We start from the raw sequence: 21,271 nt of genomic DNA on the forward strand, positions 1-21,271 counted from the left end.
TCTTCAGTCTTTGGAGAGAGTTCTGGGATGGACAGCTGTCCAGACTAAAACCTCCTGTAGGCTTGTGCCAGTGATATGACAGAAGTTTAGTTGTTTTGTGGTTTGGTTTTGATTTTTTTTTTTTTTCCCTTTGTCAGCCTTATAAAGTAGAATCTGCATCTGTTGCAATGTACTTGTCATTGAAAATATTCCTGGTTTGGCAAACTGGTGGGGCAAAGCCTCTAGGCAGCTCTTTACTTTTATGCATCTCTTTTTCTGCAGCAGTGTGTCATGTGCCTCGCTGTCTCTGTTTTGTGTATCTCTCTGTTAATAATGGTACAGACCTTAATTTTATATGCTGTTACAGCTGCCTTATCTAATCCCTGTGCTAGATGTTGGGAAATAGAGTAGGCAGATAGGGCTGGAATCAAAATTTGGTTTTTTTTGGTTTAGGGTTTTGTTTTTTGTTGTTTGTGTGTTTTTTTGTGTGTTTTTTTTTCTTACCTGCTTTCCTAGTGGTTTTGGTATGTGCTTGTACAGAAACTGTGTCTGTAGTTAACTATGTGCAGTGAGAGCCAAACCAGAGGTGCCCAAGTTCTCACCTGCCTGGGCTCAACCTGTGGGGTTGAGGTTTCTTTCCCTTTGTGGACAAGGTGCTGGGAGTGATGCTGATTTTGTTGTGGGAATGCAGCTCAGTTTTGCTTGTATAAAATACGGTCAAGCTTAACACTGAATCCACAGAGGCTCTCCTCCTGCCTGAACTGAGTGACCAGAAACATTACAGTTTCCTGTGGATAAACTGGGTGATTGTTTGCCACAAACAGGAAACAAGATGATGTTTTCATGAAACATGTTTTTATTTAAAATACCTTTTTGGTACATATATGTGCACTGTAGTTATGACTGTATTGCTGTGTACTAGAGAAAATAAATCACTGAACCAAAGGCTGGGTTTGGAGTGTTTTCCTCGCTGGTTTAGTTCATAAGACCATAGACTCAGGTAGGTTGGGAAAGACCTTTAAGGTCATCAAGTCCAACTATGAGTGCAGGACTGCCTCAGCTACCACTGGACTATATCGAGGCCCTCATCTACAGTTTTGAACGCTTCCAGGGGTGCTGCTTCTACCCCGTCCCTGGTCAGCTTGTTTCATTGCCTGAGCACTCTTTCTGTGAAGCTTTTTTTCCTAATATTCAGTCTAAACCTCTGGCACAGCTTGTCCTATCAGTTGTTACTTGGGCAAAGAGACTACATCATCCTTTCACATAGTTGTAAAGAGCAATAAGGTGCCCCCTGATCCTCCTTTTCTACAGACCAAATACGCCCTGTTCTCTCAGCCGTTCCTCATCAGACTTGTGCTCCAGGCTCTTCACCTTACGGCCGGTTACATCTCTCACTTGCCTTCTCAGAATAAATATGTAAGCTGTTACTTCCTCACAGTAAACCGGGCTGCCCAGCGAAGAACGCTGCCATAGCGCCGCGCTCCCTCCATGGACACGGGTGCCGGGGCCTGGGCGGGGCCGGAACCGCCGCCATCGCAGCGGGGCGGGCTGAGGGCAAGCTAGGCGGGCGCCATGGCGGTGGCGCGGGGCGGTGCGGAGCGGTACTTTACGCGCTGGTACAAGCCAGGTACCGCCGGGCAGAGCTGGGGATCGGCCGGGAGGGACTGGACCGGAGCGGGGCGGTGACTGGTGTTTGTGCCCTGTTGCAGACGTGAAGGGGCGGCCGTGCGAGGACTTCTGCGTGCTGCAGCACTCCAACAGGCGAGTGTCGCTCCTGGGGGCTTGGGGTGCTTCGGCAGCCGCCCCGCCCGCTCCCCAGGACGGGTGTGCGCCTGCGGCCGGCACAGAGCCGCCGCGTTCTGGCGTTTCGGAAGCCTCCGTCTTTCTGTAGCGAATGAGTCGCCGCTTTCTTCCGCTCCGGGCCGTGCAGGCGGCGTACCGAGGGGCCGGGCCATCGCCAGCTTGCCCGCCCGCTGCTCCTCCTCTCGGCGCTAGGTGGGGAGCAGCCGGTGCTCCTGCTTTTTGGCCGCAGGGTTGTTAAACCAAGGGGCATGGCTCCTGCCGGAACGCCTGGAGGAGCGGGGCAGGTGCGAAATACGGGAGTGCCTAGGTTTTTCTGGAAGAGGGGAGGGTGGGAGAGCGGCAGATCTTAGCCTTCCTGTATCTCTTTTCAGTTACGGCTCCAATAAGAACAGAGGAGCTTGAACTGTCTCCCCACACACCACGTTGCTCAGCAGATGTTTATAAAGGCCCCCGGCAGTATTGGTAGTGTTGCACCCCCTCCTGCTGAGAGGTGCTTCGTCTTCAGTCACAGACATGCAGCCTTTCAAGGGCTTCTCTGTAACAACGTTTAGAAGTCGTGTGTGTAACTTGCTTTCTAGGAAACTAATTACCTCCGTTTGAACGTTCAGCTTTTTCTATATGCATCTTAATTGCTTTTAATTACACGTTTGTGTGCCCCAGACAGTGAATGCAAGGTAGGAAATAAAGCATCAATCAGTTTCCACTCCGATGTAGCTGGATATCCAGTCATTTGGAGTATATCAACTCTGTACCTGGTGTAGGCTCTAACAACGTACCTGCCCTTCCCCAGCTCCTGCCCTGCTGCTGCTGAAGCCTGTCATCAGTGCAGGGTGGGTGGTGGCACCGTGTTTCTCGGGTGTTGAGTCCCTAAGGGAAGGACAGAACTTAACTACTGTCTGTGCAAAAACTGTCAGTGCCATTGCTCATGTGTTGAGGGACAATGAGGAGGTGTCAGTCATTCCCAGAGGATTTCTTGCTCCTGTTGAAGAATTTGGAGAATTGGGGTGTTCTTGGCACAGGGCAGAACTACCATTTGCTGTGGCCTTCAGAGCTGGGGCTTCTCTGTGGCTGCTTTATGCAGCTTGCTTTCTTGTTCTTTGGGAACAGAAACCCAACCTGGGAATAACAGGCCTGACAGCAGCAAGAAAGGACACCCTCACATTTGCACTATGTACTCAATATGTCTCAGTTGTCCAATATAAACAACAGTTTAAATCCTGTTGATATGGGGGAAATAAAAATATAAACATTTGTTCAAATGTCTGTAAAGATTATTTTGCCAATTTGAATTCTGAAATATCAAGGCCCTTAGCTTCTACAACAGCTTAGCCAAATGCTCTATGAAGTATTTCACCATTATTACATGTGGAGCTGTGGCTCAGTCTGGTCTTTCTAAGCAGTGTAAAATTCTCTGTTGATTTTTTTGTTTTGCCAGGTCTCGGCTCTAATAGGTGACAGCTCAAATAGGTGTTTTGTCATCTTAACCTGGGAAGGAGGCTAGGGTCAGGAAGAGGTAGTTGTTCTGGTCCCTTTGAGCTGCTGGGCATGCGGGAAGGATTCGTCAGGACCCAGCTCCCTCTTGTGGGGAAGCTGCGCAGCAAGAACTTGCAAAGAGGAGTGCAAGGAGATGGATGCAGCATCCACAGGGAAAGACCTGGTTCTGTGCTGTGGTTTTCTCTACAGTTAGCGTTCTGTTAATTCTGCTCCTTGCTCTAGGTTTTAAACTCTTCTTAAACAGAATAGCTTCACCTCTGTTCTTTTACTGGCAAGTTCTGAGCTCTTCAGGTTTCTGCATTCAGCAAGGTTCTAGCCCAGGTATGAAGGTGGACTGAGTCTTTACAGCTGGGCTTGTTTCAACACCTCCAGTTTCATGACAAGAAACGACCCTGCTTTAGAAAAAGATAAAACGCAAGCAGCAGGTTAACTAAAGCTCAGCTCGCCAAAGGATACATCTGCTGTAACTATTCACCACTAACAGTCTTTAGCTGTTCTGAGGAAACATTGCCTTGGGTTACATTTTCTGACAAAAGCATACTGTGCTTCACTTGATCATCTTCAGTGACTATCTACTTCAGCCATCAGCAGACAAGTGAATCAAGTATGCTCCTGTGTGGGATAACACAGGATAGAACAGCTTTAGCTGTTTTAAATAAAAAGCTGTGGTTCTGTTTAACAAAGAAGTGTACAGCTTTTGATGATCAAGTCTGGTATCGTGGAATAAAGCACCTTCTGTGGGGGTTGTGTTAGGTCAGAATGCAACTTTCGTTTGGTTTGGTACAGTAGATGTCGAAGATGCCCTGAAGAGAGTGAGTCTGATTTGATCCTGTATATGACATTTTTGTAAGGGGGGAATTAAAATTTGTCTCCGGTCTACAGCCAAAAGTTATCCTTTGTTCTCCTTTATTAGCTCAGATAAACTGTGTTCTAAGTTACCCTACATGATCCTCATGCTGTCCCCCTGACCTGTCTGTCCTTGCTTCCACCCTGAGCCTGGTAGGTGCCTGTCCTGTGGCTTGCACTGCAGTAGGCTGAGCTATCAGCTTAACTTTCCTGCTAAACTGTAAAGGGAAGAATATTGTGCTATAAGGGGTGAAGGCAGATAACAGCCTTCACAATACTTAAAGTCTGGCTAGGAGTTTGGAGTAGGAGCCCAGATGAAGCAGTATCATTTCAAATCCCACCAGTAGAGGCAGAGAACCGTGTGGAGCTTGCTTAGAGCATGGCTTCCAACAACTACAGCATAATAATTACATTTCCTTTTGCAGAATCTGTGTCATCACCTTGGCAGAAGCCCATCCTCTTCTTCAAAGTGGAAAAACAATTAAAAGCATTAATTACCAAATCAGTGCCAACTGTAGCAGACTCCAGAATAAAGTCTCTGGGAAGTCAAAAAGGGTATGGCTTTTTGGTTTGGTTAGTTTTCCTTTTAATCTCTCACACTGTGAAAATTTCTGTCCTGTCTAGGCTAGAAACTTGCCAAGCTACCTTTGCATTCTGTTCTAAAACAGCTCCTCCATGGTTAAAGAATTTAGACTTTTTCCAGAGGTGCTTGCTTAACTGCTCCAACCAGGGCCCTACAGCACTCCTACAGCACAGGTAGCTTCCAGTGGGGCTGAAACCAAGGCTAACAGATGTGCTAATCATTTTTTTTCATCGTATACGAGGACACTTAAACATCACTGAGAAGATTAAATTTGTTTGCCACCAAAATGCTGAGGATTTGGAGACTACTGTTTTTCTCAAACAGACCTAGAGAGCAGATGGGCTAGTTCAGTGTTTCATGGTAGGCTTTCAAATATGTGTAGCTTAACCTGGTTATACTGAAATTAATGGTGGTGTTTTTCTCCTCTCTTCCCTGATTTTAATCCACAAGAAATTTAATTATGACTTAATTTGTAAGATCTTAAGCTTCTCTTTAATTTGTGTACATAACTATGTTGTGTCTTCCCTTCTACAAGGAAGCACAGCAGTGTAACTTGCAATGACTTGTTAACTATCACGCTGCCTTGCTTTGTTCTGAGCAGCTTACAAACTTCTGTGGCTGCTGGTAATCCTTTAATAAGACCCATGTAATTAGAAGTATATTTGTGTTTGTTTCATTTTCAAATACAGGGAGCTCAATTTTTAACAGAACTTGCCCCTCTGTGCAGGATATCTTCAACAGATGGCGAGGAATACACCATTTATAGGTAAAGTTTTTCTCTTTCTCTTCTTACTTTGACCTACCTTGCGCTTCTACTGAATGTAAACTCTTTTTTGTAGTTGTATACGAGGACGACTGATAGAAGTGAATGAAAACATTCTTAGCAATCCCACTATTCTGCAAGAAAAGGTAAGACACTTTCTTGCTTTGCATTTTGCAACTTTTATTTCACTGCTAACTTCAGCATTGCTTTTTAGCCATCAACTGAGGGATACATCGCAGTGGTTCTACCCAAATTCGAAGAAAGCAAGAGTATAACTCAAGGACTTCTGACGCAGAAGGAGTACGAGGAAGTTTTGTTGAAACGTCTTAATTCTTCTTCATGAAATTATTAGTGACAGAGTTATCATCTGTATTTGATAGTAAATAAGCTACTTTTATTGTATGCTGTAACATTCATGGTATTGAAAGGCCTAGTGCCTGTTTATAGAAGTGGAACTTAAATGATTGATTCATACAAGAATAAACCAGTTCAAATAGTTTGTATTTTAAGATTTGCTTTCTTTTTTCTCTGAATTCTAGCACTACAAATTTTTAAATAAGCACAGGATATGTTGGAGAGTACTTATGTTCCACAGGCAGCTTTGTTTCTGCTCTGTGCAAGCATAATACATACAAAAAAATTATTACATGATTTAGCCGTCACTTAATTTAGGTAAACTAATACAAGATGGAGTTTGACAAATGTGAACTGAAAATAAAAATGCAATGGAAGCCTATATACAAAGAGCATACAAACTAGAAAATACGTATTTCACACCAGGTTGTATTTTCATGGTATCCTGACGTCAAATAGCGCCCTTTGTATAGAAGTTTGCCATAATCAGTATCTACTTTCTTAAATTTTAAATGGCATAACGTAAAGTCTACATAATACTTCTGTAATTCTACATAAAATTCAAATTATGCTCAGGAAGTTTTAATAAAAAAGGAAACAACTGCCATCTACAAATAAAGAGAGTAAAAGAAAAAAGGTTTGAGGCAAGACTATTAATCACTTAGAAATACACTTTTGGAAACATGAATCAGTTCAACAAGATTAAAATTCAGTGATGCAGCTATTGAAAGAGTTCTGGCTTTTTTATTTTTTTCCTAGAACTACTTCATTGCAGGTGTAACTCACAACTAAGATAAGATTTCAGTGCTTTAGGCCACAGCCCTTCAGACTACATTCCTGATTCTGCTTTATCCAAATACATAGACTGAAATAGGCCAGAGATGAGTAAACAGACTTCAACAGCAGTGTTACATATAGCATATGCAGCACAAGGTTCTTTACGTAAAATGTCTATTAGCAGCGTCTTTGGGTTGAAACATCCATTAAGACATTCATAAGCATTAATTACAAAACCAGTATCAATAGTGAGCATAGGAAAGGCATTCACATTACAAAAATACACAGCAATTAGACCAGTTGGTGTTGTAATTGCCAAGTAAAGGGACATCTATTAGATGTGACAAAGGTCAACAGTTTTAATTCAAATTAACCTGATTTGACTTTCCACAAATGAAAGCAATATTGAAAATTCACCAAGTGTTATTTTCAGATGGGTGTTCCTGCATTTCTAAGTGCTCCTAATTACTTGCTCTCTAAAAATGTCATGCTTGTTACATGGTTTTCTAAAGACTTGATGCCAAATGTTTCAGCTCTCCTTTCTGGTGTATGTGCATTTGTACCAATCCGTACTCTGTCTTCTCTCCATGGTGGAGCAGGTTTAAGGCAGCCATTTCCTGCTTTATTCTGCACAAATTAGAAAAAAAAAAATTAAAAGATTTCTAAAGAAACAAAAACCAGCAACAACAAAAACCCCAAAACCCAAAATTGAAAACACTGCCAATTAATTAACCAAGTACTCACCTTTCTCAGCAATTTGCAGCAAAGTGGAAGAAGTTGGCATAACAGAGTCATCACGTTCCTTGTTTTCAGAATGCACGCGTCAACCTAAACAAATAAGAGTAAGGCCACGCATTACTAGGCATTTTTTTTTAATGCATGAGATGATAATCTATTTAAAGCTTCAATAAGTAATATTTGCCCTTCATAAATCCCTTCTAATCAAAAGGCTTTGCCTACCCTTTTTGAATGTAAATAGTATGTGTAAGGCAACAGCATCCCTTCTGTTAACCCAAGACTTGAGCTAGGAAGTAGAAGGGCATGACACATCCCAGGAGAAGAAACTAATAATAATATTACATTAAACAGTAATGTAGGTGTCTTGGAGAGAAGCTGTTACCATCTAAGTATGATTAGTCACAATTCATGTTTTTGCTTTACGTTTTGTGAGTTCTGTGATTTAGGAAGCCATGCATCATGTAAGTTTACCTTAGGAGTTACAGTAAAGGCTAGCTAAATTTTGGAGCATTTGAGTTTATGCCTCAAGTCTAACACTCAGCACAGGTCACAAGTCTGGGCCCTTGACAAACATTAGTTTGATAGCAAATTATCTGTAGTGATACATCACCCTGTATAAACAGATTGGGGCTCCCACTCAGTTTAGCTAGAGAGTGTAAACCAAACCAAGGAGTAGCCCTGAGGTGCTCAGTTTGGACCTGAGCGGCTCAGATGCTGTTGCCAGTTTCAGTCCCTGCTGTAAAATTGAAACATCTTTTCCATAGCTCATTAGAAACAAACATCCAGGTGCACAGAAAATGGTCTTGCTCACATCGATCATACTGAAAAAGAAAACGCCACAAAACAGTAGCACCTGTGTTGAAGAAAACTCCCGCCCGCGATAAGACAGTGTGGTATGCTCGCACAATATAAAATTTTGTACTTATTAATTTTTATAATCCTCTGTCAATCCAGGAAGTTCACCTGTCATGGACTGTTTCATATTTTAGCAGGAACATAAATTAATAAGTTACTATATTTCAAAAGCACTTAGGTCTCACTTTCAGGAATATACATCTTTTTTAGCTCACCTTTGTAAATGTAGCACTTTTACCCTGAACAGAAGCTTTAGCTGTCATCTGGAGCTGCTTGCACATAGAGATCAGTTTTTCAGCCTCCAACAGAAGCAAAGGTTTATCATCAACATGTACCTGAAATGTGTTTCAGGAAGACAAAACCACTGTATTAAAGACTCTGAGATTAACTTAATGGGAAGACAGCGCAACCAGCTTTTAGGCAGTCTTACAAGTGCTGAAAGCTGAAAAGCTGGTTTTAGAGGCCATACCTCACCTGATCAGAAAAAGCATGAAGAGCTGAAGCAAGCTTTGTGCCCTCTGTAGCAAAAATCTGAAATGCAGAGAAAGCATGTTAACAAAATGAACCACAATAAAAGATGAGGCTCTTTTCCTTTGTTGTTTTAATAGTGTGCTATAAAGTAAAAAGGTAGCCCAAAACATCAGTAAGAGTTGTATACATTTATAGTTAACAACTCAGCAGTTTGTGGCGACTTCTGAAATAACAGGCTACACTACTAATTCTCATTCTCCCAGATAAGTAAAGTATAAAGTCCTTTACATATTAAAAAAAAAACCCAAAAAACTGGCTTCCAATTATTTTTTGCACTGTAGCAGCTCACAGGAGTTTTGTGGATAGATGACACCTGCCATTTGCTTATTGTCTTGACAAAGGTAACCAGCCTCCTGTTAAATACAGGCATGTACTTTGGAAATACCATACCACATTCCTCCATTTGTGCCCTTTTCTTTGTATTCTTCAAACTTTTACATCTTCTTTCTTTCCCCTAACAATACTGCTGCTCAGACTAGGATGGAGTATCCATAAACACTATCAGGGACCGAGCTGTGACACAATGAGTATTACTAATGCATGGAAGTGCACTATATTTGCTATAAAGCCAGTTTGCTATTCCTACTCCAAACTGGAATCTCTCAGTTTAATGGAGACTGGAACACTGAAAAGCTAGCTTACAGAAGTATGCATCAGAGTTAGGCTGCTTGAAATTTACAGATCTACAGTTGCCAGTCAATGCATGGCACACTGCACCTATGTGTAAGGAATCAGAGAGTAAGGTTCATGGAATCACAGAATGGTTTGGATTGGAAGGGACCTTAAAATTCCAAACCCCCCATCAGCAGGGACACCTCCCACTAGACCAAGTTGCTCCAAGCCCCATCCAACCTGGCCCTGAACACTGCCAGGGATGGGGCAGCCACAACTTCTCTGGGCAACCTGTGCCAGTGCCCCACCACCCTCACAGTAAAGAACTTCTTCCTAATATCCTTACATGTCTGTGTAAAAAGTCCCTCTCTAATTTTTGCATAGGCCCCCCTCTAGGTATTGGAAGCTGCTCTAAGGTCTCCCTGGAGCCTTCTCCAAGCTGAACAACCCCAACACTCTCAGCCTGTCTTCCAGTGTGTTCTGCACTGAGTGCGTAACTCCTGTTTTGTTAAAAATACCTCAGCTTGATGAAATAAATCTTGGGTAGTTTTCAGAAGTCCTTCTCCTCTGTGGGAAATAATGAAAGAGAATGTATGACATGTATAGACTGCAGATTATTTTGCCTGCTACTTGCACAATTTATCTCTCTCATCCCATTCACTCTACTGAACTGTAAAGCATCACCCTTTTAGAGGATATTATGCGCAACAATAACTTACTACAGGAACTGCATTTCAGAAATATAAACACTTCAGTGGCGAGGGCACTATTCAGGAACAAGCAGTGGTTCAGTTCTCATCAACTGAACAAGGACAGAAATCTGTATCTCTGGCATACTGGGATAGTAGGTAAGAAAAAAATCCCAAATTCTTCTCTCTTCTTAAAAAACCCTAAATTCTTCAAATAAAAGAGCTGTCATTGCATGGGCAAGTTTCAGAGCACCTTTCACTACAACAAAGATCAGTAATTCTATCTACCGATATATGCCTGTGCTTTAATTCCCTTAATTTTGAATGTATTTAAGAACATGTTCCTTAAAAAGTTTTCTGTGCCCAAGAGATACTTAAATAGTTGTTCTGCAACAAAACAGATGTTTAGCACTTAACCCCCCTTAAATTTATTATTAAACAGCTTAGAAATGTACAAGAACTTACAAAGTGTAAGGACAGAAATTACAGCTCCTTTCTGAATGTGCCCCAATTATTACACTCTGAAAAATTAAACTGTCTTATTTCTCATAAACATTGTTACTGCTGCTCTTCCCACCAAAGCATGTTGTATACAGTGTAATTACCTGGTAAATAAATACATGGAGTAGGCCATACTTGACATGCCTTGTCCATGTTGCACAATCTCATTCTCCTGATCCTCCCATTTCTCTGTCTCAGAATCCACATCAGATGTGAGCAAATGCAATTCTAATCCAAGTTTTGCAATTTTTGCCTGTTCCTGTAAATGACAACCATATTTATGGCACTTGAAAATATATTCTTCAGACAAAATTAAAAAATTAAGTTTTTTTTTACTAAAATGATGGCATCTTACCTCAGTATCAAGTTTGACTGGCTTTAATGCTTTCAGATTTGCATTGTGCTTCTGTTTCAAACAAAAAATAGTATTTTTAAATAAAATAAATTTGTAATCATTTTAGTAACAGATCATAAGAGGCAGTGCTATACTCAAGAGACAGACTTTGCAGGTGAGTTCCAGTGGCTCAGACAAACTTCCCAGTAGAATCTGACAACCTGTTCTAATCTGGCTGTCTTCCTGAAATGACGTGCAAACAGGGGCTGTGCCTACAGCTACCCCAAGGTTTTAATGAAAAATCTCTTCCACAGTTCTCAGACTCTACTTCCTCATTCAGAACCATCTCTTCTCCTTACCCTCTAAATCCTCAGTAATACTTAGGAGCAAATAAAGTCTTAATCAAGTACTACTGCACTAATCTTTCCATCAAAGATGATACTGATGTAACAGGGACTTGGAGGTTGACTAGTAGCAAGCTGATATAGCGTACAACCAATGTAAATGCTAGTGTGACCATGTAGCTTGTTATTCTGTGTCACTTTGTTGAACTGGCTGGAAACAAATACTGACACTTTGGTCTTTTGATGGGTCTCCTTCTTTCATTTAAGACTTGAAATATCTGAAAGACCCATCTGGCTGCAAGCTAAATATTGGCTCAGACTAGACAGTAATTAATGGTGCTGGTGTGAGCAGACTACCTGGTAAGGCAGAGCTTGCCCACTGAGTAACATATAATACACAGTAGTGCACAATTTGCTTCGGATCAATTTACATGTAGAAAGCAGTTTCTGGCTTTGCACAGTGACAGCACCAGCACACAGAGACAGCAAAAACTAACAGACATGGAAGCCACAGTCCACATTCAGAACTGCTCTGGAGTGCAGAGGAATGGAAAGTACAAGCTGGCATCACAATTTGGAGAGGTGTGAGCTACTGCAGGAGGTTGGATGCTAAGAGCACAGGACTGAGATCCTTGTCTGACAACCTGGAAAGAGCTGCTATTCAGTAGTGGGAGTACTTGGGCAAATTAAGTGCAGTAATACCTGCAAGGGGAGAAAAAAAACCACTATTCAATGTGAACAGCATCAGAAATAAGATCCAGGTACCATCTCCATCTCTCACTTCAACAGTTTGAGCAAAAATAAAGTACCACTATTGAAGTTCCCACTGCATTCTGCTGCTCGGTTTAGCTTTCATGCTATTTGTCTTTTTCCATACCCAAATTTTTAGATATTCTGAATCTTATGAATATCTTCCCAGATTAGACACTGTAATTCTGCCTATGTATTAGAAATGCTGATCTTGTATCAAAAGATTTCGCAAAACGAAAAGCTTTTCTGTCCACAGATAACTAAAGAAATCCCAGGATGTTTCTCACATCTGTAGTTTTTTCCATTCTGGTGTTCACTCACACACTGTTTGAATATGAAAATTGGTAAAAATCAGGTAAGAAGTTATTCTGCTTTTAAAATATGATTTGACACCTAATACTATAGAGAAAAACATACCTGTGCATTAAGCACATACATGAATGATCATTCCTGCTCTGTCCTCAACTATGACCCTTGTTACCAGCAGACAGCACAGTCACAATTACACAGAGGTAACAAAATATGTAACCTAGTTAGATGAACGGAAACACTGTGGCTCCTGTGCAGGAACAGCATAGGCATTAGCCAGGTACAGCAGACCTCTATGATGGCAGCAGGGAGAGAAGAGACAGTACTGGAAGTCACAGCACTGGGATGAGTGACAATTCCAAAGGTTAGTGCATCTGTTAGGCAGAGAAACTACTTCTTTGTGAAGGAATCTGTTGTCTTAAGAATGTAATCTATATTTCCTTTCCACTGTCAAACTGTGTATTAATCATAACTCCCCCAAATCTATGTATCTTGCAAAATTCAAAAGGTGGCAGCAACCTGCCAAACAACAAAGCAGAACTGCTTAAATCCTGGGAACAAAGTTAAAAACAAAGAATAAAATCAGATTACCACAATTTCTTTTCAGCACGTTACAGTGTATTCTTACTGTTTTCATTGTAACAATGCATTTTTTATTGCATAGCATGACACTCAAGTACATGGTAAAAAAAAGGTCGTATTAATGAACAGGAATTAAAGCTCATGTACAACCTAAGCATACAATGTAACTAGTTACCCTACTTTTCAGGATGCTTGCTATTAATTTAATAAAAGTTGACAGAGTTTGATATTTTACTGTCAGCCATTCAGTCAAGATGCATTTCACCAAGACACTGCTATGTCCTCATCAAGGTGTGACACAGAAAGAAGTCAATTATTTAATAGCAGATATAAAGTAAATACAACAATTCCAAAAGCAACTTACCCCTGGTCTGGGCAGTGACAGGTAGACACGCTTCTCTCCTATGAAGAACACACACGTTTACAACATAATTTGTATGCAAATTTTAATCTATGGGATCACAGGGTTTTACTTCATCCTCCCTTAAGTCACAGTACTACAAAAGCCTATTACTTACCCGTAATTTCTCATCTTTAAATATTCCGGAGAATTCCCTCACTGTCTCGTGCTTCCAGAGAGAGACAAGCCAAGAACCCTGAGCTGCTCTGATTGTATCTCTCAGCAACTGGCAGTTAAGAAAGCTTCTTGGAATTTTTTTCCTCAATTCGATTTCTAGTCCTCTGCATGAAATCCACAAGTGAGTGGGACTGAGTAGCTATCACTACATGCACTCATTTTGTTGCAAAGTACAGAACATACAGTGATAATTCCACATAAGGCTTTTCCTGGCATGGGTTAGATGGTCTGAAGTCTGGAGTAGGCGATGCCTCTAGTGAGAAACCTAGGCAGGTTTTTTTCTAAGTAATGATAATAAAACTCTCATGTTGTACTGTGCTACATGTATCCTGTGTGCACTGTACTTTATAAAGAAAAAGATTCTATAGCATTTTACACACATATTAAATTATTCCTTATATCCCCAGGAGCCACAGATATTCCAAGTCTGAGAAAAACAAATGGAGAGAAGAAAAACCCCAACCTTTTAGGTGTTACCTAAAAGTGGGTAAGAATTTATCAGCAAGAGGAAACAGTGCCTGGGCTAACAGCCTAGGATTAGAGCTCCAGTTACCAGAAAACTTAGTATCTCTGAAGACTTGCATTTACTAAAGTAGATTCAGGAGAGCAAAATCTGCTAAATAAAATAAAAATAAAATAAATAAAACCCCCTCAAAAGTTAGTGAAAAACAGATTTTTCACCACCTGAAGAAACAAAGGGCTACTATAATGGATATCAGTACCAAGTTTGCATACGGATGACGCATCTTGACAGACAGAAGGACAAGCAACATCCCCCTCCTACAACTGCTATTTCCTCCTCTTGTATGAGCTCCTAGAGAAATTCCAGTCTGAGCCCTCATAGGACGGTTCTCCTGTGCATTCATGAATTTTTTTAAGTAAGCTCTTTATCTCCTGGCACCACAGAAAAATCATGAGCTCCATGTCAAGGCAACTGACTCCCTAAAAAATGTATCTCAGTAATTAACAAGTGAACCTCAATCCTCTTGGGTCTTCCAGTTTTCCACTTTCCAGTAGCCCCAGTCATGCTTTTCCCTTCAAAGTGTCTCTATTTCAACTTCTAAATCTTGCTCTTGACCTCAGTTCTTATCAGAAAGCAGGACGGCTGCAGCCCTGCTTCACCCTTCTTTCTAGAACACCTATTTCTAGATTCTGTTCTGTATTCCCTATTCACCAAATACGGCTCTCCCAAATCCTCAGGGTCATCGAACTCCTCTCAAAACAAGTGGGCAAAACAAGAGGAGGGCAAGAAAAAGCCAGTTACCTTCATACATAACTCTCTCACTCCTGGCCAAGCTACTAGGGAGCACTTGGGTGATTATTCACATTCTTCTCCAGCATGTCAAAACCAAGAAGTTAGGAAAAAAGAGACTGTCTGACAGCCAACAGATGGGATGGTACTTTCCTTAGGTGATTCATCTCAAAGTGCAAGAGCCTCAAAGTTAAGTATCTAACCTAAACCTTCCAGCTGACAGAAGTCGCTCTCGCAAGATGCACAGCACTCTCCTCAGCCCAGACCAGCCATGCAGAGATTCAATTGCCAACACTGTGCAGAATGGGCCTCCTCACTGTTTTAGATTAAGCAAGAGAAGGCAAACTCAACCTCACTGTCCCATTCTGCATAGCACAGAGGCATTTTCAAAACTCAAATGAAGGTTACTGGGCTGTGGTGTGCTCACCAGCTTCCTCCAGTCCTACATGCATATGCACCCCTCTCCCCAAGCCAAGCCCATTTCAATTTGGGCATGATCTGGTGCAATTACATTAAAAATTCAGTAAAATGTTGCTTCATCTCCAAGCTAAATCTGGTGCTCTATCCATGTGAGATTTGAACCTCAGCATGAGAAATACCTAATTTGCTGATAGGAAATAAACACTGGATAAGGAGTTACGCAATTGCACATAACAATAAAGAAATCAGTATAAACAATGGGAATCTAGTATAATCAGAAAAATGTTTCTTTTATTTGATGTGTCCAGCACATTTAGTCACCACTCAATTTTTGCCTCTTAAACTGCATTCTGAACTCTCTAACAAAGCCAAACATTTATATTGGTAGTACAAAAATACAAGGTTTTAAACTGAGGAGAAAAAAATATATACCTTCTTATTTAATACTATCTTTTCTTACACACAATCACAATTCTACTAGAAATAAAGCACTTGTTACATTTTAGTCTGTAAAATAAAGACACTTTTACCAACGTTAACATTAAGATATGTATCACAGTTACGAGAAGAGGAAAATCTTACAAAATATTGTGAAACTTCACTGTGTTTGGAGACTAAAGTTTTGTGAATGCCACTCTTATAATCTCTTAGCAAACATGTATTGTAACTTATTTATTGGGTCATCAGTCATGTTTTCTAGAAGAAAAAGTGCTGAAAGTGGCAAGGTAGACTTAGGATATTTCCTGGAAGCAAAAAGGTGGAAGTATTTAGGTGAGATTTTTGTCTTTTTCTTTTTTGGGGGCAAGAGTCACTCTGATGTCCAACAAGAGAACACAAGCAGGCAGAAAAGAATTAGCTGACAATACAGAAGAAATCTTTGTAGAAGATGGGTGGACATAAGAGACCAAATTCTTTCTAAGGAGGTAACTGACAGTTAATACGAAACAATCCAGATTCAACAGGAAGTCCCTTACTAGGCTAGGACACGATACAAGGAAAACAGACATGATTTCTTAAGCACCGTTTTGGCAATACAAGACCTAATGCACCCAAGGCCATTTAAAGAACACAAACTGTCCTTGCTATCTATCTTACCAACAGTGGTATCAGAACACTTCATGCTGAAAGACAGACTGAGAAAACAAGAGACACTCACAAGAGCAGACTCATCTGGCTGTGCTAAACAGAAATCAGTCTTCACTGCAGCCAGGCCCACATACACTAACAGCCTCCAACATGCTCAGCAACACCTACCCATTCTCTTCTCTCTCCTTCAAGCAATGACACTGGGTTGCTTTGTGAAATGATGCTTTAAAGAAACTGTAAACTACCACTAGTGGAAAATGGCTGTTACCTGCTGTCAACAACCACAAGAGGAAAGAAAGTTACTAACTAGAGGAAAGGCTGGGAATCTGTCCCAGCATTCAAGAACTATTTGGTTGGAAACCAAGTACATGTTTTGCTGTGGCTGCATGATTCCCATCCTATTAAGTACAGTAATATATACATGTATATGCACACATGCACACACATATAAAAAGTTTCTCATTCAACCCTGCTAGACTATTGTATGAATATGAAAAAAATCACATAATTAATGGGCAGTCCTGCAAATTCCAATTTATGATAATAAATTAATATTAGAGTAATACTATATTTTAATTTACATTATATAAAACATAATGCTATGTTTAAATTAAATTAGTAGGTCCTTGGCTCTGAAAACAAACAGAAATCCCACTGAAAGTTAAAAGGCCCGTAAACAGGATCTCTGACTGCTACACATCTTTAGATGGCATTCCAGACCAATGTGGACAAACAAGCAGGATAACAAGGATCATGTATTTCTCAAACACATCAAATTCCCACACACCTGCAATGCACACAAATACTGTAAACCCACTCAGAATTTCTATATATGTTTTCCTTTTACAGGTCTGCAGGCTCAGACACACATTCATCTAGCAACCAGCAAAACCAGTTTAAGATACTGCACCCCATGTCTGGTTGTTAAGTGCCCTCACAACAAAGCTGGCAGAAAAGAACTGCTTACAGAAAAAGCTGATCAAGCACACAAAATAAACTCTAAAAACAGAAAAAAGGTCTCACACTAACAGCAATATGAATATTGTATCATTGATGAAGTGTCGTCTAACCTGAATAAGGATTTACTTTTTGTGTATCCTGGATACAAACCCGAAGTTCCTGTATTTAACTATATCTAAGCTTTTAGACCTGAGTGATTTTCTTAAAAATACAAGACATTCAGTATTATCATATATTACATTCTACCTGTATGCAATTACACTTTGAAGACTGAAACGAACACGTAGCCGCAATAAATATGACAGGCTACATAAAGACATCATCCAGAAAAAAATTATGTTAGATAAAAATGAAAAACAATATGGTTTCCATTTAAAAGTAAATTACCCTATGCTAAAAGTAAACACAGACTTATTTTCTTTTTAAGACTCCAAGGTTTTCTTCTACATGTTGTACAAATACCAGTAAACTTACCAACCAGAGAAAATATCCCAAGAGTGTGCAGTCATCAGAGATTCCATCCACCAGAAAGGACAGCAGTTTAAAAATCAAATAACTACATTCACTACATTATGAAGTGAATACAAGGCAAGCTGACAGCATAGAATATATATATATAGCTTTTCCCCCAGAAATACAGGAAATGAATTAAAAATGTTACACAATTTAAGTTATATCTTCACTGCAATACACTGGTATACCCTAGACAAGCCGAAAGCTGGGATAAAAGCCCTACATCCCTAATATTTGGACACCGCTGGCAAAGAGCAGTGTGGAATACTTCTGTGTGTTTGGAACAATTCCACTTGATATTACTAATCACAGTCTAGGAAGTTAAACATACCTAATTTTACACAAATCAGACCTTTAAATTTTTAGCTGTTTTTCTTTGGAAAAAGAAAAATCCGAGAAGCACCCTAATTCAACACCTATACAAAACCAGTACATTTGTGTACGGCTACCTAGATTCCACACTGCCATACGGGATGTGGGACTGTCTATCGTGCTCTTAAGAAAAACATACTTCCTGAATCACACTTGCAATTCTTAGACTACATGTTCTGAAAACTGCTTTTCTATTCCTACATCGCATTCTTACCTCTTCTTCCTTCGAACACATCATTGATTTCTCTTAACAACATGGACATGTCACTCAGTTGAGACTCCCAGGCCTCACAGAACACCTCGAGATTTTCTTTTGCAATCTTGCTAGATGGATGTAATGCCAGTGTTTCTGCAGCAGAAATTATCTGGACAGAGAACAAAATATTTGCTATTTTCAGTCCCAGTACACAGTGTTGCACATGAATTCACAAATGCCTTCACAGGCAAACCACAGAATTAAACTGCTACTGTTACGTCTATAGTGTATTCATCTGACACCTGTGGGCTTGAGGATCTTCCTTGTGCATTCATTTAGCTACCACCCAAGATTAAAGTGTAATTCTTTCTCAGTACTGTTTTGAACAGTTCTACATCGGGTCTTCAAAAAATTCACACAAGTAATTCTTATTGATTTATGTCCAGTAGAAGCGTCCAGATAAAAGCTAAGCATACCTGTGGGCCAGTGACCTGAAAGGTATCTTCTGCATGTATGCATGTAATCTCGAGGGGCTCAGTTCCAGAAACATGCCTCAGTAAGCGACACATCTGAATATATTTCATAAATTAAAGAGAGAAAGGAATGGTTAAAAATATGCTTTCATTAGCAGTGAGGAAAGGTGCACATGCACAAAGACACGCACACAGAGCCACAAGGCTATTGATGGTCCTTTCAGAAACTTGGAGACCACACAGCTGGGTGTTTCTCAGGTAGCATTTGCAATAAAAACAGGGCTAAATCCTGACTTGGAATGCGTAGAACACCACCATGAGAAAGAAAAGTCTTAATAAACAAATAAAAATAAACCAACAACAATTTCACGTTTATGACTGAATAAACCTGAAAGCTAATTAGGCACCTACAGAACATGGAAAAATTGTAGCATAAATGACTTCACCAAAACAGGCTTACTCAGCAATTAGCAGCCATGTGGAAAATTCAGGCTTTCATCACTCAGGGGAGTGAATTATCTTTGAGCAAATCACCAGCAAATTAGGGAAGAACTGTTTCCTTCCACAGTAAGTAAAATGTAGTTTTGTTTTGTTGGCTTTTGGTTTTTCTTGTTAACAAGATTAAGAGTGAACTTTGGCCTGAGAAGGAACATTGAAGTTTTCAGATCAAAAGGAGCATTTAAAAGACAGAGACAGCATATATGAAACTAATGGCACTGTCCATCATCAAAAATGCTACAAGGCCTCACACAGAAACATTATTTACTCTCATAGTTATGCCTGGAAAAGAAAAGAAAGAAAAAATTGTTGTCTCACTGGAACACTACTTAAGTCACAGAAAAAGGAAACAGCAAAGCTGAAATTTAAAGTCCACAGCGTTGATTTGCCAGCCCCAGAAATTCAAGGGTGATGCTTCTGCATATTCATACTTCTGGGATGAATCCTCAAGCCCCATACAGTATCACCATTTTTTTTTTAGAAATTGGTAAGATTTATATGCCATGAAAGTACAAGTGTTGGCATCACCATGTTCCAGATCAAAGTGATGGATCTCTGCATGTCTCCTACTGGTAGAGGTACTTCTGCTCATCTGTCAGATGAGAGCAACACATGAGATACATGGCAGTCATCCCCTCCACAGGCACTCCTAGAAACCATGATCTAAAAGCCACGATCTCTCAGTAGTCTCAGAAGTCCTATTTGTTCACGTGTGTGAATACTACGCATATGAAACCGTGTTAGTACATAAAACATATACACTGCTTTTCACAAAGCAGAAAGATTTTCAGTGGCCCTCTTGTCTGACAAAAGCTACACAAGATCTTCAAAACAGTCAAGTTCACTGCATTAAGAAACTTAACCCTACATTCCCAGTGCTCTTAAAACACGTCTTCAGATTCAGCTGTTGCTGAATGCCTACTGCATGAAAGAAAAAGGCTATCATCTCTATTTGGATCTAGAAACCTGTATTTTTAATGATTGTTTTAGTCACAATATATACATAAGGATTGAGGCTAGATTCAGGAGGAAAATTGAGTATGGCTGTACATCCCTTCTACAACAACTGTATGCCACAGTGACACCTCTGGCTCAGACCCTACCAAGAGCAATACAAAATTCAACAGTATATCAGGAAAATAAATAAACATTATAAAAGCACAGACCAAAGCCTTCCTAAATAATAGATTAAGACAAATCTGGCCACTCATTTTCTAAGTGCCTTACAAAATGAAAGCAGCTGTGAACTCACCTCAACAAGTTGTTCTTTTTGCTCTGATAGCTTGCAAGTATATTCTGCTACAGCTTCAAGATTTCCTTCTACTCCTGTGATTTTTAATGCTTTGAGAACCATATGATCTGTATGGTATTTTAGCAGATCTGCTGCCAAAGATGTTGCTGCACTGTGAACCTTGAGAAGCATTAAAAGAAGGAGAGATAAGCCATGGGAAGAAAAGAAATTCATCTACTACCAAGTAAAATAAACTTAAGAGACAAGCTGATTTTTCCAAGAAACAAAAAATATACTGCTATGAAAGCTCCTATACAGCCTGCATATTTTCTGGGACTTTAATTCTTCAATTACTGTTCAAATGACAAAGATAAACTCCAATGCACTCAAAAAAAAACAACACCCACAAGTAAATATGGAGAGAAACAAAAGGGCAGCTGGGTAAAATGAGGACATGAAGTTATGGCACTACTGCTTTCCGATAATGCTACAGCTGGGAGAAAACCAGGTGCATGAATTTGTGCGGCACAAAGTTCAGTGTAAGCATGGCACAAAGGCTACTCGTCATGAAGAACACACATTGAACCGCGGATCAGACCGAAGCCACACAGTATCTGAGATTATAATATATTAGAAATTAAGTTCCTATGAATAAACTGAATTCTGAGTTATGCAAAGAAAAAAAAAAAAGTCAGCTTGTGACCTGGCCTTAGAAAAATAAAAAAGCATCTTCTCTGCAAGGAGACTCAAGCCAGAGATGGATCTTGAAGAAGTCTCACTCTCCATACACTTCTGACAAGCAAGGAGAAGCGTCCCGTTGAAACACATCCCTAAATCCAGATCCACTGT

At 40.2% G+C, this 21,271-nt stretch overlaps 3 protein-coding genes across 4 annotated transcripts in view; 2 read left to right on the plus strand and 1 right to left on the minus strand.

Annotated features, from left to right (window-relative positions):
- LOC133267073 (dynein axonemal heavy chain 5-like) overlaps positions 1-21,271 on the plus strand; it is a 459,819-nt gene that overhangs the window by 362,101 nt on the left and 76,447 nt on the right. The window lies entirely within an intron of this gene.
- On the plus strand, positions 1,484-15,983 carry ABITRAM (actin binding transcription modulator). 2 transcript variants are annotated; one of them, XM_061448996.1, is made up of 6 exons: positions 1,484-1,606; positions 1,689-1,740; positions 4,548-4,677; positions 5,395-5,471; positions 5,545-5,614; positions 15,900-15,983. In XM_061448996.1, exons 1-6 carry the CDS (start codon positions 1,552-1,554, stop codon positions 15,951-15,953), a joined length of 438 nt encoding a protein of 145 aa, XP_061304980.1. In that variant the 5' UTR covers positions 1,484-1,551; the 3' UTR covers positions 15,954-15,983. The 2 variants fall into 2 exon arrangements, with proteins under 2 accessions (XP_061304980.1, XP_061304979.1); XM_061448995.1 differs by lacking the exon at positions 15,900-15,983 and adding an exon at positions 5,683-5,977.
- The window catches only part of CTNNAL1 (catenin alpha like 1), a 54,694-nt gene continuing 39,263 nt past the window's right edge, over positions 5,841-21,271 (minus strand). Inside the window, exons 9-19 of the mRNA XM_061448994.1 lie at positions 20,444-20,602; positions 18,697-18,789; positions 18,239-18,389; positions 13,209-13,246; positions 10,881-10,931; positions 10,630-10,784; positions 9,854-9,902; positions 8,667-8,723; positions 8,408-8,527; positions 7,344-7,427; positions 5,841-7,226 (exon numbers count right to left, since the gene is read on the minus strand). Of these exons, the coding sequence (XP_061304978.1) occupies positions 7,065-7,226; positions 7,344-7,427; positions 8,408-8,527; positions 8,667-8,723; positions 9,854-9,902; positions 10,630-10,784; positions 10,881-10,931; positions 13,209-13,246; positions 18,239-18,389; positions 18,697-18,789; positions 20,444-20,602 (1,119 nt within the window). The 3' untranslated portion in view covers positions 5,841-7,064. The remainder of the gene's footprint in view (positions 7,227-7,343; positions 7,428-8,407; positions 8,528-8,666; positions 8,724-9,853; positions 9,903-10,629; positions 10,785-10,880; positions 10,932-13,208; positions 13,247-18,238; positions 18,390-18,696; positions 18,790-20,443; positions 20,603-21,271) is intronic.

The sequence above is a fragment of the Pezoporus flaviventris genome, unplaced genomic scaffold (genome assembly GCF_033815535.1).
Source record: "Pezoporus flaviventris isolate CSIRO_AGI_PZ_B2104156 unplaced genomic scaffold, CSIRO_AGI_Pfla_v1 ptg000007l, whole genome shotgun sequence".
Lineage (NCBI taxonomy): Eukaryota > Metazoa > Chordata > Aves > Psittaciformes > Psittacidae > Pezoporus > Pezoporus flaviventris.